The following is a 16,463-nucleotide window of genomic DNA, read 5'->3' on the forward strand; positions in this document are numbered from 1 at the left end:
AGGAGCCAGGACAGGGGACTTGGGGGGGGGGGGGGGGGGTGCGGAAGCAGGCCACCACGGCGTCCCTCCCTCCCCGCCCTGGGCCATCACCCGTAGTAAGAGCGCACCCTGGCGGAGGAGCAGGTCCCGTACTAATTTAGCCATGAATGAGAGGCGGCAGCCCTCCATCTGCGTCTGTCCAGCCTCCCCGCGGAGGGGGAAAGGGGGTGGGGTGGAGTGGGTAATAGGGGGATACCCGGCAGCAGCCACCAGACCTCCGGGCCGCGCTGGCAGCCTGCTCCCGTGGCCGCGGCCGTCCTGGCCCGCCTCCACCCTTCTTTCCCCACCGGGGCCCCCGTTTCGTAAGGCAGCCTCAGGATCTGAGGCGCCCGACGCGCCCCCCTTTGCTCTCTCCACCCCGGCTCCGGGATTCCCAGGCTCCAGAGCCCGGGCTAGGCGGCCAACTGGGCAGGCAGGGAGGGAGGGGGTTGGCCGGCCTCCGAAGTCGGCCCCAAGTTACATGTGGGAAGAGGTGGCTGTGACGCAAGTTTCCAGGGGGCCCTGGGCTCTGAGGGAGCGCGCCAGAGCGGCTCCTCTCCGTGCAGCTGCAACCGTGAAAAAGAAAAAGCCCCGAGCAGCACCCCAAACCGCCTTGCCACGGCGCGCGGGGTCCAGCCGCGCGCCCTCTGCCCCCCAGGGCCACCGAGCGCCGAGACCCTGCATCGGCCAGTCCCCGCCGGACCCCTGGCGCACGGGCTAGGCTCCCTCGCGGTGGCTGGCCCCTTTTTCTTCTTCTTCTTTTTTTTTTTTTTTGCAACGCTTGCCAACCTGTCAGCTGATGGACCTCATCACCCATAGTGGCGCATGTAGCTCGGCCGCAGCTCGCTCCATTCACGCCGCGCCCCCCCCAGCCGGCCCCCGGCCCCCGGCCCCCGGTGCCGGGGGGTAGGCTAGCAGACTTTGGCCGCAACCAGCCCCCGGGGGCCCGCGCCCCTCTCGCCCGGGCCTCGCGCCGCCCGGGGGGCGCTGCAAATAGTCCTTTGTTTACATGCAATTCCTTACTCCGCGGAAGGAGGCCGGGGGAGTGCTGAGTTTTCACCAGCTGTTTCCCGCCTTGAAACAGACATCTGATCAGCTGCAAACACACACACACATACACACGCCCGGGGAGGCAGGCCGGAGAGACCTCCCTCCCGCCCCTCCCGCCCGCCTCCCTCCCCTCGCCGCCGCCGCCGCCGCCGCCAGCATCTGGGACCGGCCGTTTCTGCACCTCCGTCCGGCGCTGCCCTTTGATTCGGATTTCCATCTTGCATTCTCCGGCGGACCGCGGGACCCGGCTCGTGCAGAGGAGGGGGGCCGATCGCTATGGAGTATTTCATGGTGCCCACTCAGAAGGTGCCCTCTTTGCAACATTTCAGGAAAACAGAGAAAGAAGTGATAGGAGGGCTCTGTAGGTGTGTACTCCTCCTCCCCCCCACCCCCTTCCCATGATTGCAGCCCCTGGCCAGCCCGCCTGGGCTGGCGCGCGTGTGCGCACGCATGGCCCGCGCTGCCGACCCCGCTCGCCTTTCTTAGCCTCCGGGGCGGCTACAGCCCCGCGAGCTGGGCTTGCGCCGCCGGGGGACCCTCGTCCCCGGGAACGTGGGGGCCCCGAGCGGCCCTGGTCACTTTTGTCCGCTGCAGGCGGGCGAGTCGCGACGTTTGTAAATTGCAAACAGACCCACGTGGTTCTGCAGCAGTCCCGGCCATGCTTGGTGCTGGTGGCTTTTCCCCCCGCGCTTCCTCCTCCCCCCTCCCGCGGCGGCTTCCTTCCTCTCCCTCCTTCTTCGCTGTCTCTGGGTGCCTCCCTCCAAGAGGGCTTGGGGTGCGCGGGCCGCGCGTGGGGCTGCTGCGCGGTCTGCTACAATGCAGCCACGCCGCGGCTCTGGGAGCGGCGGGGGGGGGGGGGATCGGGGAGCCGGGTGGTGTGTTTGCTGGGAGCAGGGCTGCGGCGGGGTCGGGGGGCGTGCTCGAGTAGGGGCGCGGGGATGGGTGGGACCCTAGAGGCCGGCGCTGCCGGCCGGGGGCGCCGCGGACTCGGGCACGTTAGCGGCCGCTCGCTCGCTTGCCGCCCGCGCCCGGGCGCTGTTTACTAGCGAGGCCTGGACGTGACTCTGCAGCCCTCTTGGAGTAGGCGGACCTCGGCGCGCCGCCTCGCGGGAGCTGTAGTTCCCCGAGCCCCGCCGGCGCGGCATTGTGGGAGATGTAGGCGCGCCGGGGCCACGCTTTCCTCGCACAAAGCTCGGCTGCCGCGAGCTGGATGGGCCCGGCAGGCCCGGTGGAGGCGCCTTTTGAGGAGGGGGCATCAGAGGCTGACCTTGGCCTCACAAGGCTGCTGCCTTCCATCCGCCGATCTCGGCTGCAAACTTTCCCATCCACACCCCTTTCCCCCCCACACCCCCACCCCTAGTCAGAAACCGAAACCGTTCAGTCTCCCAGTCGTGTGGGTGTGTGATTCCAGGTCCTCGGCCCTCCCCAGGAGCCACTTTCCAAGTTTGGTCCGGGTTGTTCCAGGTCCACCCTTTACCAAAGGGTGATGGGTGCGTGTGCCACTCGCATTCCATTTCCCTGGACACTGGTTAAAATGCACATGTCCGGAACTCTGATGGCCAGGAGAAGGGCTTGGGCGTCTGCACTGAGCACTGCCTGCGGGACACGGCAGTACAGCGGCTGGGGCTCTCCTGTGCGCCCAAGTGTGGGATCTGCAGCCCCTGTATGGCCTTGCTGCTCCGGGAGCGAAATGGCTCCCTAGGGCTGGGGCCACGTGCTTTGCCGCCCTGGGCAGGCTGGGCGGGGATTGAGGGAGGAGGAGCCAAGGGCGGTGTGGCCCAGGCTGGTGGACACCAGGGGCTGCAGAAATGAGGTTGGGGATGGTTGCTGCTCATGTATACACGCACCCCACCCGCCTCAGGGTTTCTACCTTAACAATTCTCAAGTTCAGGGTGGTGGGCAGCCAGAGGGGTGGCCCTTCCAGAAGGTCTACCTGGAGGACCTAGCTGTAATAAGAAGAAAAAAAAAATTCTGCTGCTGTTAATATGTTCTAGGGATTCGTTTTGCTGGATTTTTCTCATTGGATTTTCACAATCTTCCTCCTGAGTTTGGCAGCCTTGTGATTGCTGTGTGCCATGAGGACACAAGCTTGAGAAGCAAACAGTTACAGCAAGTGGTGGGGCTGGAACTTGAACCCTGATCCTGGAGACCCGTCTGACCGGGAAGGGCTGGGCACTGGGGAGGTGGGGTTGAGCTGCTCCAGATGCTGTTTGGGCCTGACCCTGGTACAGGCCTGGTACAGTAGGGACCTCTGGCCACCAGGCCTGGGCCTTAGTTGAATCCTCTCTTGGCCTCCTAGGACTCTGGTTTCACTCTGTCCCTGTCCCAAGCCCCCCTTTAGGGGAGTCCAGCAGTCCCCAGGGGCCAAGTGCCATGAGCCTGTCTATCTGTGAGACGGTTGTAAGCCCATGTGCTGGGTGTGGCGTTGGGGCCTCTGGGTTTGTTCCTTTTCAGAAGGAGCTGTGGGGTGAGGTGGGATCAAGTGTGTGGGTGGGGCGGGACCTTTTGGTTGTGTGGACTGGCTTCTCAAGCTGGTGGACTTTGTTCCATCCCTCCGTGCCTGAAGGGCCCCCTGTCTCTCGCATCCTTCTCCCAGATCTACTGGAGGGGGCCGTACTGCACAGTGAGTCCCCGTGTCTCCCCCATCCCCGCATCCCCTTCATATCTGCTCCTGCCCAAACTGTGTGGTCTTGGACTTGTGTCGTCTCAATGCTCTCTGCTTCTTTAAAATAGAGCACCTGTAAAGGTTGGTTGTGTGTGTGGAAAGCACCTGGTATGTGTTCAGATGACACTCACACTCTTGGAAGCAGAAGCATTGTGGTCTTAGAGTGTTTACCTACTGCCCTTGGTGGGGGTGGTGGGGGTGGGAGACCAGTTCCCAGAAGGAGTTAGAGAGCAGCTAGGGGCTTTGGAGTGTGTGCTGGGTCCTTTTGTTTTGTTTTTTGTTTTGTTTTGTTTTATGTTTATTTTTGAGAGAGAGTGCGCGGTAGGGGCAGAGAGAGAGGGGGACAAAAGATAGGCAGCAGACAGCCTGATGCGGGGCTCGAACTCAAACCATGAGATCATGACCTGAATCAAAGTCGGAGGCTTAACTAACCGAGCCACCCAGGTGCCCCCTTGATCTGGTTTTTATGAGGTACTTACTCTGTGCTAGGAACCAAAACTGGCCCTGTCCTAAGAGCTCAGTCTCCTAGTGCTAAAGAGTTGTATCAGTCCCCTAAGAGAGAGCTTGGGTTTTCCTGGAGTCCTGGGTACAAACTTTGGAAAAACAAATCATCCTCTTTTTCTCAGTATCTCTCTTTTTTCTTCCTCCCTCCCTCTCTCTTTTATTTTTTTTATTTTTTATTAAATTTTTTTTTCAACGTTTATTTATTTTTGGGACAGAGAGAGACAGAGCATGAACGGGGGAAGGGCAGAGAGAGAGGGAGACACAGAATCGGAAACAGGCTCCAGGCTCTGAGCCATCAGCCCAGAGCCTGACGCGGGGCTCGAACTCCCAGACTGCGAGATCGTGACCTGGCTGAAGTCGGCCGCTTAACCGACTGTGCCACCCAGGCGCCCCGATCCCTCTCTCTTTTAATAACCTAAGCTTGTTTGCTTGCTTATTTATTTATTTATTTATTTACTTACTTCTTATTTATTTATTTTAGTAATCCCTGCTGGGCTGGAACTCACGACCCCCAAGATTAAGAGTCACACGCTCTACCTGTGTCTTTAATTTTTTTAAGCTAAATTAATTTAATTAACTAATTAAATTAATCTTTAATTTTTTAAATTAAATTATTACTTTGAGAGAGAGAGAGAGAGAGAGAGAGAGAGCAGGGGAGGGGCAGAGAGAGAGAGGGAGACAGAGAATCCCAAGGAGGCTCTGTGCAGAACCTGCTGCAGGGCTCGATCCCTTGAACTGAGATCATGACCTGGGCCAAAATCCAGCGGATGCTCCATAGACTGAGCCACTCAGGTGCCCCTTGTCTGTGTCTTTAGATTTCACCCTGATCCTGTGAAGTGAGGCAATGTTTCCCCATTTCACAGGTGGGGAAACTGAGGCTTTGAAAGGTGAAGTAGCAGGGCGCCTGGGTGGCTCAGTCGGTTAAGCGCCGACTTCAGCTCAGGTCACGATCTCGCAGTCCGTGAGTTCCAGCCCCGCGTCGGGCTCTGGGCTGATGGCTCAGAGCCTGGAGCCTGTTTCCGATTCTGTGTCTCCCTCTCTCTCTGCCCCTCCCCCGTTCATGCTCTGTCTCTCTCTGTCTCAAAAATAAAATAAACATTTAAAAAAAAAAAAAAAAGAAAGATGAAGTAGCTAAGCATGGGGTTCCACAGCTAGTAAGTGGCAGGGGTGGTTTGTACTGGAACACAGTTCAGGGAGCTCCGTCTGAGGAGGGGAGGTGAGGGATGAGGTGTTTCTGATGGGAACAGCCTAGACAGGGTTTGTTCTGGGACCAAGGGTAGGGGTGGCAGGCTGGTCAGAGTGTGGTGTATGGATTCAAGCAGCGGGGCTGGGTGAAGGCCCTGGGTTGCTTCAGTACCTGCTGCAGAGGACAAGTGACTTGGACATCCTTGCTGAGGGTCACCTTCTTTCCTGCCTTCCTTTTGGGGTATGGGAGAAATCCCGCGTGGGCTTTCCCACCTCACACTGTAGTCACTGAGTGGCAGGTGTGTGAGTGACTTTGGGCAGTGTAAGTGAGAGTTCTCAGTGGCTAATCTGAGGCTGGAGGCCAGGCATGGGGGTATAGGGGGATGGGAGCTACATGCTTTTGGGCTGGGCAGAAAGGACAGGTACAGGTCAGGATCCTGTCTTGAAGAGTAGCTCCCCGGATGCCCGGTGGCTCATTCGGTCGGTGTCCGATTTTGGCTCAGGTCATGATCTCGCAGTTCACAAGTGCAAGCCCGGTGTCAGGCTCTGTGCTGACAGCCTGGAGCCTGCTGCGTATTCTGTGGCTCCCTCTCTCTCTGCTCCTCCCTAGCTCACGTTCTCTCTCAAATAAATAAAAACATTAAAAAAAAAAAAAAAAAAAAGTGTGCTCCCTTCCCCATAACTTCTGATTGGTATGCTGGTGTTATTCCCAGGGGGCTGTTTGAGGGTACTCTGGTACCGTGGTGGCAATCTTGGCACCCAGGGCTGGTACCCAAACTTTTCTTGGCCATTGGCTGCCCAGCTCCAGGAGACTGGCTGTCAGAGGGCAGTCTGGGAGGGTGAGAAGCAAGAGACCCTGGGTGTCAGTGGACCAGGCTAACTTCACTGCTCACCTCGGAGTCTGAAGTTGATGTGGAGGGGACAGAGGACCTTACAATTCCTGTAAATCATGTTTACGTGTGCAAAACTTAGAAAGAAATGTGAGAAATTCTCAGGCATTTGCAGAAAAGCCCACTTTATCTAGTACAGTATCTGTGGGATTAGCCGTCCATTATTGGAATCGCTGGTTGGTCAGCAGTCAGGACCCCTGGTTGGCCAGCACTCCCACCAATCAGAACTCTGGGTTTGCCATGATTCCACCAATCAGAATCCCGGATTAGTCAACATTCCACCAATCAGAAACCCTGGTTAGTCCACGTTCTATTAAAGAAACTGTCAGCTGGTACTTCTGGGGCTATTTAGGTGAGTTACCCGGGAGGGTCTTGGTGGCAACCCAAGTCCTCACAAAAAACTGCAGCTTTGGGGTGAAATCTGTTTTCTGGGACTTAAGGGTGCGCTAGGTTAGCCAGCAGCTGGTTCCTGAACCAGGAAGCTGGGCTGATGGACTGGGCAAAAGGGAAAGAATGGATAGAACATTGGGAAGAACCAGGATGAACAAGCCTCTGCTCCCTGCCTGGGTCCTTCATTCTCCTTTGGTCTCCCCGGCTCCTGAGCATCCTGGGGAGAAGGAAGGAGCTGAGGGTCTGCTCCCCAGGGCAGAGGTTTTCGTGGGCAGATGAGCTGGCTGGTTGGGGAAGGTGGGGCTGAACTCTGGTTTCTGGGGGGATTGGGAGGGCAGTTGATGGGACCTGGCTGGGAGGCAGTGGGGGCTGGAAAGTGCAGCTGTACCCTGCTCTGCCTGATCTTTCATAGGCAGGTCACTTCTGTGCCTGTCCCACTGTTTGTCAGGAGGGTCAGGGGCACACTATCTGCTGAGGCCATACACAGGGCTCTGGTAAGCAGTGGGGCCATTTGTGAGCCATCAGTAGTAGAGGGTGCCATCAGCAGGTGAGGGGAGCCGAGCTTTGGCTTGGCATCCGCAGGTGCCTGTTAAGCCCTGGTCTGGCTGTCTGACCTTGGGCTCTTCCCTTCCTCAGACCTTGGATTCCTCATTGCAACACAGTTACCCAGCTGGGTGTCCATGGGAGTCAAATGGGAATAATGTAAATGTTCTGCATGATGGTTGTGCATACCCCATGCTTTGTCCTTTCTACAGGGTCAACTGTCATCTGTCTGTCTGGGTGTCTGGCTTTGTTGGGACGGTGCAGAGCCCACTCTGTCCTGTGGGTAAGAGCAGGGCTCTGGGATCAGGGTTCAAGTCCCAGCCCCACCACTTGCTGGAACTGTTCCCTTCCCAAGTCTATGTCCTCAACCCACACAGGAATCATAAGGCCACTGGACTCAGGAAGATTGTGACAACTCAATGAGAAAATTCCAGCAAATTGAGTCAGCATAGAACTCAAGACTTTTTTTTTTTTTTTTTTAAGTAAGCTTTTTGTCTAACATGGGGCTCAAACTGACAACCCTAAGAGTCACATGTTCTACTGAGCCAGCCAGGCTCCCCATTCCACCTCTGTAATCCACCCACTACAGAGGGTCTCGAGGGCACTTCCAGACCAGGGGAACCTGGACTAGGTTCTAACGCCCCCAAGGGACAGGCAAGCCACTGCATATCAGGTCTCTGACCTGTATCCTCTCCATTGCTGTCTCCAGCCACCCCGTCCACCTGTCCACTTCCACTGTAGGGGCAGGGAAACTGCGAGAAGTGAGGTGCCCCTGGCCCAGAAGTCAGGACCCAGATGACTGGCAGTCTTACTCTAAAACTCTGTCCCATCTCACTCTGCGTCCTAAGTCTCATCTGTAAAGAAAGGGTTGTGGACCCCTTTCCCAGCATCGATATTCCATAGGCCCTGTGAGGAAGCTGCACCCTGAAGGAGGGGGCCCAGGGAGGCCTTGAGGGTGCTGGTGGAGGAGAGGGCTTGTCTGTGGGCCCCCAGCTGCAACTGATGTGGAGCCTGCTCTTAGCCCACCCTCCATGGACTACCCTCTCTGTCAGGAGAGGAGGCCAAGGCCCAGGATGGGGCAAAGACAAGTCCGGGGTCCTGCAGGCCTGCAGTGGGACAGCTGAGGTGGGCCAGGGGCGGGCAGGAAAAGCCTTGCCTCCCTCCAGCTGTTGCAGACTCGTTCTCCTGGCTTTCTGAGTAAATTTCTTTCTGTCTGGGAGTGGGCATGGGGGCTTGGGCACCTCTTGGAGCTCAGGGTTCCCATCAATGGAACAAGGCTGCCTGCGGTTCTTTCCCCATTCCTCCAGAACCAGGGGGGTGAGCTCTCTTGGCCCAGGCCTGGACCAGGTCACCCCAGGAGGGCCCCTCAGGAAGAAGCCAGGGCTGTGGCTTTGGGTGGGGCCGGTGGCCTCTTCTGGGAGCCCAGCATCTGGAAGCCATCAGGCCAGGGGCGGGGGGAGTTTCAGAAGAGGGCCGGGAAAGGGGGGAATGCCTCCTCCAGGCCACACACAGGCCCACCCCTCGGGAGCAGTGGCGTTGGGCCCACAGGCCCCGCTGCCGTCTTTGCCTCCTGCCAATGCCTCTGGGCCCATAGCCTCTCCCCCTTCCGCTGGCTGCCTTCTCTCTCACCCCACTGGCTGCTGCTCCTGTAAGATGCAATCACATAATATGCAGTAACATTGCCCACTGCGTGCTGGGAGCCTTGCTCCTCTGGCACAGGGCCTGCCTCTTGGGGTGGGTGGGTTTGGGGGAGAAGTGTCTCCAGGGGTGGTGGGTCTGGCGTCCCTTTCTTGGAGTGAGTGGTTCCTGTCTCAGTTTTGAAGTCTTAGCGTGGGGTGTCTGGGGCCGGGCTGGGGACTGGCAGATGAGTGTGTGGCTGGAAATATGACTGTGGGGATGGGGAACCATCTTCCTCAGTCCTCAAGCCTGCAGTGCTGAAGGAGGGGGTCCAGGTGCCCAGTAAGACACTCAGAGGTGTCCCAGGGACAGGTGTCTCCAACTGCTCTTGGGACCACCTGCATCAGAATCACAGAGATTCTTGTTAACCATTCAGGCTTCCGGGCTGCACCCACAGCTGCCACACACGGGGCCGGGACCTGGGGCTGAGTGCGTCCCAGGGCATACAACTCCATCACCCTCCTGATCTGCTGGGGGCATAGGCATCTGACAGATCTGGCATCTTCTGCAGTGGAGGGATGAAAGTTACACTGGAGTTACACTGGGCCCTCTGGAGATGAACTGTGAAGACAGGGTCCCATGGGGGCAGGGCACGGAGGGCACCCGGCCTGAGCATGTCTGTGTCCTTCCCTGCAGCCTTGCCAACATTCCACTGACCCCTGAGACGCAGCGGGACCAGGAGCGGCGGATTCGGCGGGAGATCGCCAACAGCAACGAGCGGAGGCGCATGCAGAGCATCAACGCGGGCTTCCAGTCCCTCAAGACCCTCATCCCCCACACAGATGGAGAGAAGCTCAGCAAGGTGGGCTGGGGCCGGGAAGGCTTCCTGGAGGAAGTGGTTGGCTCAAGCGGGGAGAAGAAAGCGAGCTCTGGCAGACGTTGCCTGCCGGGGTCCCTGACTTGTCCCTCCCACCCTCAGGCAGCCATTCTCCAGCAGACGGCGGAGTACATCTTCTCCCTGGAGCAGGAGAAGACCAGGCTCCTGCAGCAGAACACACAGCTCAAGCGCTTTATCCAGGTAGCGCCCCGCGGAGGCCGCCTGCTACCTCAGTGCCCTGCCCCCCTCCTGACTCCGTTTCCCTGGTGTGGGCGTGTCCCGGCTCAGCGGTGGCTTGGGACTCCCATGTGGTTGCGGGTCGAATCTTCCCCACCGACCTGCCTACTTGAGGCATTTGCCTTGCTGCCTGGGCCTCAGTTTACCCATCGGTCAAGTGCAGTGGGCTGGGCTCTGGAAGGAACCAGGTGATTTCTAGAATCACCTTTCTGGCCTTTGTTGGATTTGCAGAATGGGGTTCCCTGGGGCCGGCGCAAGCGCCCCTGGGCTTGGCAGCGTTGGGGGGCAGTGGAGGAGCCCCCTGACTCCCCTGTTGGTGGTGGTGGTGTCAGTAGTATGTGGGTGTCACGGCGCACTCACTGGCCCCTTGGGGTCTCCAGGAGCTGAGCGGCTCATCCCCCAAGCGGCGGCGGGCAGAGGACAAGGATGAGGGCATCGGCTCGCCGGACATCTGGGAAGACGAGAAGGCAGAGGATCTGCGTCGGGAAATGATCGAGCTTCGGCAGCAGCTGGACAAGGAGCGCTCGGTGCGCATGATGCTGGAGGAGCAGGTGAGGCTCTTGGGTGGACCCGGCTTCGCATGGGGGGCTCAGTGGGAAGCAAAGCAGACAGGTCCCTGCCCTCGGGGGGTCACTGTCTGCATGGGGTTGAGGGACATGCGTCAGAAGCTCTCACGGGGCTGGAATAAAACACGGCTGCAGTAAAGGCCACGTGCCAACGGTGGGCACCAGGGAGGGGGATTGGGCCGGTTCCAGAGAGGCTGCTTCACGGCTTCTCCGTGCAAGTGACTGGAGCCAAGGTGGGGAGGTCGAGTCTCACAGTTAGCCACGCAGAGAGAGGAGAAGGGTGCACCACGCAGCACAGCAGGGGCCGGAGCCTCGAGGTGGGAGGGATCAGGGCATGAGGGAGGCCATGGCTGGAGAGGAGATGAGTCACCACGGGTCTGGCAGGCTGTGCTAAGGACTTTGGTCTCTACCCCGAGGGTGGACCAGCTCCATGTGAAGGTTTGCAGCGGGAGCGAACGGCCTCTTGGCGAAGGGCAGAGCTTGGGGAGGCTGACCGCAGCAGTCCCGCGGGCCCTGCACAGAGGCTGGGGGGCGCTGGGAGTGTGGTCTGGGGCCCGTCCCCCCAGCCTGTTGCTCTGCCCCCAGGTGCGCTCGCTGGAGGCCCACATGTACCCAGAAAAGCTCAAGGTGATTGCACAGCAGGTGCAGCTGCAGCAGCAGCAGGAGCAGGTGCGGCTGCTGCACCAGGAGAAACTGGAGCGGGAACAGCAGCACCTGCGGACCCAGGTGAGCAGGCGGCATCTGCGAGGGGCTCTGCGCCGAGAGCGACATCAGTGCCTCTGGGGCCCCGCCTCCCTGGGTGCCCAGTGTCCTGCACACATTATTGCATTGAGTCCTCCTAGCAGCCCTTCGTGGCCTGAGCTTTTATTCTCCCCGCTTTACTGATGGCAAAACTGAGGCACAGAAAAGTTAAATTCCATGCCCACTCATGACCCTCAACGACGTGGCTCTCTGAACGCAGAGTCCACGCTCCTGCCCACCACTGTCCTTGTTAGATGTTGACGTGCTTGCCTGGCGCTGGAGAGGGAAGGGGCCACAGGATCTCAGATGACCGGAAGCCCCTCTCTGCACTGCCTTTTCCTCATTTCTTAAAATAAGAGGGGTGGGCCACACACTGGCTGGCCCCTTGGGAGTGAAGGAGTTCAGAGGTGGTGGCGGTTGGCAGAGGCTGTGTCTAGGCAGCGGGCAGAGTGTTTGGGGGCCTTCCCGTGCTCTCCGTGAGGGTTCTCAGGGAAAGGGCAGTTCCTGGAACCTTTGGAAAAAGACTGAGGGCCTCTGTCTTGCAGCTGCTGCCCCCCCCGGCCCCCACCCACCACCCTACAGTGATTGTGCCGGCGCCACCCCCTCCCTCCCACCACATCAACGTCGTCACCATGGGCCCCTCCTCGGTCATCAACTCTGTTTCCACGTCCCGGCAAAATCTGGACACCATCGTGCAGGTACCTGGGCTTAAGGAGGAGGCAACATGTCGGGGGAGCGGGGGTGGAGGCGCGAGATGTGTGAGAGCCACAGGCTGTAGGGGATCGAGACGGGGCTTGAATACAGCAGGAAGAAGGGCTGGCAGCTGAATGTCTCCATTCCCTAGTTTCCCTTTCTGTGTCTGCCGTGGGAGGTGGCTCTGGAGAAGGTTTGGGGCAGAGAGGGGGACAGCATGGCCTGGAAGACCCTGTCTCTTCCTCCTTGGGGTTTGCTGAAAGGGTTCTTTGCTCCTGAGCCCCCTAGTGTCAAGTTCCTGCATCTAGGTCTTGGTTGGCTCCAGAGTCTCCTCTCAGCTCCATCTGCCAGGACCTGGGATAGGATGCAGGTGGCAGTGGCTGGGTGGGGGACACTTACGCCTCCTGCACAGATGATTGGCACTGTGGGTCAGGCCTGAAGTCTCTGCTGTGCCCCACTCAGGGTGGCATCCCTTGGGAGAACCCAACAGCATCCCAAAGAAAGAAAAACAATGAAACAAACAAACAAAAAAGCCCAAATGAAAAAAAAGCCCATCAACCCCTGCAACTTTACTTGCACATAAATGCAGCAAATTGAAGAATAAAGTTAATAACAGAGACCTCCCATAAGTGAACAGGCAGACTTTGAAATGTATAAATGAGAGATGCATGTGACTTCCAGGCGGCCCTGAACTGTGATCTCCAAGGCGTTTTGCAGCTCAGCAGAGGAGTTCCAAATGTTTGTTTCCCCCGTATTCTGGCAGGCCGGCCACTGTCTTGCCAGGCTTATTTCTGGATATTTCTGTGTGTGTGTGTATGTATGTGTGTGTGTGGGGGGGGGGGGGAGGGGGGCATAGTGGCTGTCCCAGTGTCCCCAGCCGCCCTCATCGCAGCCTGCCACCTCCCCCCACCCACCAGGCGATCCAGCACATCGAGGGCACCCAGGAAAGGCAGGAGCAGGAGGAGGAACAACGACGAGCCGTCATCGTGAAGCCAGGCCGCAGCTGCCCGGAGGCCCACGCCTCCGACACTGCCTCCGATTCGGAGGCCTCGGACAGCGACGCCATGGACCAGAGCCGGGAGGAGCCAGCAGGGAATGGGGGGCTTCCCTGACCACCCCCCAGCCCTCCTCTCCTCTCTTGGAGCTGGAGGGGGCCGGGGGGCAGCTACAGGGAGCAAACGCAGGTGAACGAGTGAGGAATTTTTACAAAATTACAACGTCATTTGGGTCTCTTTTATGACCTCTTTTTCAATACTGTAAATCGACCTTTGAGTGAAGCCACCCGACCTGAGGTCCCCGGGGGCTGGGGTGGCAGGGGCATGTTGGGAGCACCGGGACACCTGGGGCTGGGCCTCGCCCCGGAGGCTGGGGGAAGCTGACACAGGTGCCTGGCCTCTCTCCGCCAAAAAGCATTTTTTCATTTAAACATGTTTTTAAGAACAGGGAAAAATCAAACAAAACCCCAAGGTATGCTGCCCTCCCCAGAGCCAGCCCTAGACCGGCAGTTTCTGACTCCTTCCCTCCTCTTTTTGTTTTTTTCCTTTCTCCTTTAAGCACTTACATGGGTTGGGGGTCTGGCTGGGTCGGAGCTCTCTGGGGACCCCGGGGGTCTACGTTGCTTCTCGGTTGGGGTTTGCTGCTGCCCTTCTCCCCTCCCCTCCCGGCCTCGGCTCAGCTCGAGGATTTCCCCACCACCACCCAGCCCCACCCCTCCCTCCAGGTTTCCCATCTTCCACCCCAAAAATGTCTTTGTCTCTCTCTTTTTGTTGTTTGTTGTTGGTTCCTTTTGGTTTTGGTTTTTTATCTTTTTGTTTTGTTTTTGTTTTGTTTTTTTGTTTTTTTTTATTTTTGTTTTGTTTTTTTTTTTTAAACAATTTTGAGGTCTTTGTGTTCAAGGAGAAGCTATTATATTTTGTTAAGAAAGTGGGGGGAAAAACCAAGAGGCCACCGTGCCTTTATAAAGAAAAAAAATAAAGTTTGTACTTTGTTTTTTAGATTCTGTGTCTGTAGGGTGTGTGCTGTCCTGAGGAGCCAGGAAAGGCTTCCCAGACTAGAATATGGGGTGCTCTGGGGGCCCACAAGAGGGGCCTGGATGTGGCTGAGCAGTGACTTTCCCCAGCTGGAGTGTGGTGTTGTAATGAGATATCAGGGCCCCCAGACTCCCTGGAATGATTCCTGGGATTGTCCAAAGATGGGAGATGGTGTTGGGAGTGGGAGGGGTGGCTCCTGGCTCCTTGGTGGGGGGCAAGGAGAGAAGGAACCACCAAGCCACAGCTTCCTATCTCTTAGAGAAAGGACACAGGATGTTCAGGGGTCCTGGTAGTCCCTGGGCTTTGCCACTTCCTCATCTTGCGTAACCTCCCTGAACCTCAGTCTCCTCACCTATAGAAAGGAAGTCAGTTCCTCCTTGGGCGAGCTAGTTGATCTTTGGGCATCAGGTTCTTCATCTGAAGTTGGAAATTACTGGCACAGGGGCATTTCGTCTTATTGGATAGGGAGGTAGACTTTTAACTTTTTTTTTTTTTTTTTTTTAAATCTTGTGAGAGATCAAGAGCAGGGAAAGGACAGAAAGAGGGGGAGAGAGAGAGAGAATCCCAAGCAGGCTTTGCACCATCTTTGCAGAGCCTGACACGGGCTGGACCTCACAAACCCTGACCTGAGCCGAAGCTAAGAGTTGGACACTTAACCTACTGAGCCGCCTAGGTGCCCTGGACCTATAACTCTCTTAATCCTCTGTGGCCAGAGCCAGCTTTACAAAGTGTCCCTCTTGGCTTGCTTTTCCTCATGCGCATATTGTGACAGGTATGTGGGCACTGAGGCCAGAGCAGAATAGTGAGTTCACATCCTCATCCCCACAGTGAATGCTTCTAGACATTGAATAGAAGGTAGGCAGGAGGCTGAATTTTTTTTTTTTTTAGAAATTGTAATTTGTTGTTGTTGTTGAAATTCACATAACTTAAAATTAAGTATTTTAAAGTGAACAATTCAGAGGCATTTAGTATATTCACATTGTTGTACAACCGCCACCTCTGTTCACTTCCAAAACATTTCTATCACTCCGAAATGAATTCCTTATCCCCTAATGGGTCTCTCCCCATTTCTCCCTCCTCCCATCCCTTGGCAAACACCAATCATCTGCTTTCTGTTTTTAGTGTTAAAAAAATTTTTTTTTTAACATTTATTTTTGAGAGAGAGAGACAGAGCGTGAGCAGGAGGGGAGGGGCAGAGAGAGAGGGTGACTCGGAATCTGAAGCAGGCTCCAGGCTCTGAGCTGTCAGCACAGAGCCTAGCCCAAGTCAGATGCTTAACCAACCGATCCACCCAGGTGCCCCTCTGTTTTTAGTGTTTTTAAAAATGAAGGTGTAATTTCCATTTGGTGAAATTCACTTTTTAGTTTTTGGTTGTGTGAGTTTTGATAAATACATACAGTTGTGGAACCATCACCCCAATCAAGGTATTAGTTTCCTCCTCACTGTTCCCCATTGTCCCTTTGTGTAGTCCAGACCCCGGCAACCACATTGATCTGTTCCTATGTATGGTTTTGCCTTTTCTAAAATGTCATATAATTGGGATCATACAACGTTTAGCCTTTTGAATCCAGCTTCCTTCAGTTAGCATTCTAACTGTAATTTTCTCTTTGGGGGTGTATCTAGCTTAATTCACAAAGCTACATTAAAATGCGTGTCTGAAGGGAGGGGCTCAGCTAGGATCTGAGTGGGGACGGCCCTTTTCCAAGGGCAAGAAAAGCTACCCTTTTCTCTGCCAGGTGCCAAGCGCGCTGGACGGGTTCCGTCCTGCTCCTAAGAGGATCAATAGAGGGCGCCGTGGGCCCAGAACGCGAGGCCCAGCGAGGGCGGAGGCTCCGCCTCTTTCCGGTGCCCGCGGGTCGGCTCAGCTCCTATAGGCCAGAGGAGGAACTTGGGGGCGGGGCCGGAAAGTCCCCTCGTCTGACCCGCAGTGGCGCGCCCCTAGACTCCAGGCGAGCTCCCCAGCAGGCGGCGGAAGTCAGGGGCGCGGACGCGGCCCCGCCCCTTCCCGGACTAGTCCCCCGCCCCCACCCCGGCGCGCATGCTCTTTGGCGCTTCAGTGGGCCTTGCGCGGGCTCCGGCCCGCCTGTTCCTCTGGTCCCGCCTCTGATCCCGCCCCCGCGCGCTCTCACGCACGCCTCGTACGCAAACGCCGCAAACGTGCGGCTTCCGCGTGTTCCCCGCTCGGAGGCGCTCGCCCACTTAATCCTGCGCCCGCCTGCGCCGAGAACGCGCCCTGCGGAAGAGGCCGCAGTGAAAAGAACAGGTGACGTTTATTTTAAGTCACAGTATCCGCAACATTGTGATTTCAGGTGATGAATGTAAGAAGCTACGCACAAAATACCTCATTCTTTTCTTCCTGCCATGTTTGGAAACCTTGTATGCATCCTGCCCTGACCGCATCTACGTGGGGATGGCCATGGGCCCGAGGCTAGCAGCCACGCGTGGGGCAGCTACAGG

General features: G+C 57.2%; 2 protein-coding genes across 6 annotated transcripts in view; both read left to right on the forward strand.

Annotated features, from left to right (window-relative positions):
• The first annotated feature begins 985 nt into the window (after window positions 1-985).
• On the forward strand, window positions 986-13,938 carry TFAP4 (transcription factor AP-4). 2 transcript variants are annotated; one of them, XM_047839389.1, is made up of 7 exons: window positions 986-1,433; window positions 9,559-9,724; window positions 9,842-9,940; window positions 10,357-10,527; window positions 11,128-11,268; window positions 11,829-11,981; window positions 12,894-13,938. In XM_047839389.1, the coding sequence occupies exons 1-7, from the start codon at window positions 1,345-1,347 to the stop codon at window positions 13,086-13,088; spliced, it is 1,014 nt and encodes a 337-aa protein (XP_047695345.1). In that variant the 5' UTR covers window positions 986-1,344; the 3' UTR covers window positions 13,089-13,938. The 2 variants fall into 2 exon arrangements, with proteins under 2 accessions (XP_047695345.1, XP_047695346.1); XM_047839390.1 differs by lacking the exon at window positions 986-1,433 and adding an exon at window positions 7,089-7,528.
• A 2,212-nt stretch (window positions 13,939-16,150) lies between these two features.
• Window positions 16,151-16,463, forward strand: part of SRL (sarcalumenin) — a 47,529-nt gene continuing 47,216 nt past the window's right edge. For 2 of the 4 annotated variants that reach the window (XM_047839204.1, XM_047839207.1), the window contains exon 1: window positions 16,212-16,269. The gene's annotated coding sequence lies outside the window, so the exon portion shown is untranslated. Of the gene's footprint in view, window positions 16,270-16,463 lie in introns of all 4 variants that reach the window. The other 2 variants (XM_047839206.1, XM_047839205.1) reach the window with 2 other exon arrangements.

The sequence above is a fragment of the Prionailurus viverrinus genome, chromosome E3 (genome assembly GCF_022837055.1).
Source record: "Prionailurus viverrinus isolate Anna chromosome E3, UM_Priviv_1.0, whole genome shotgun sequence".
NCBI classification, from domain to species: Eukaryota; Metazoa; Chordata; class Mammalia; order Carnivora; family Felidae; genus Prionailurus; species Prionailurus viverrinus.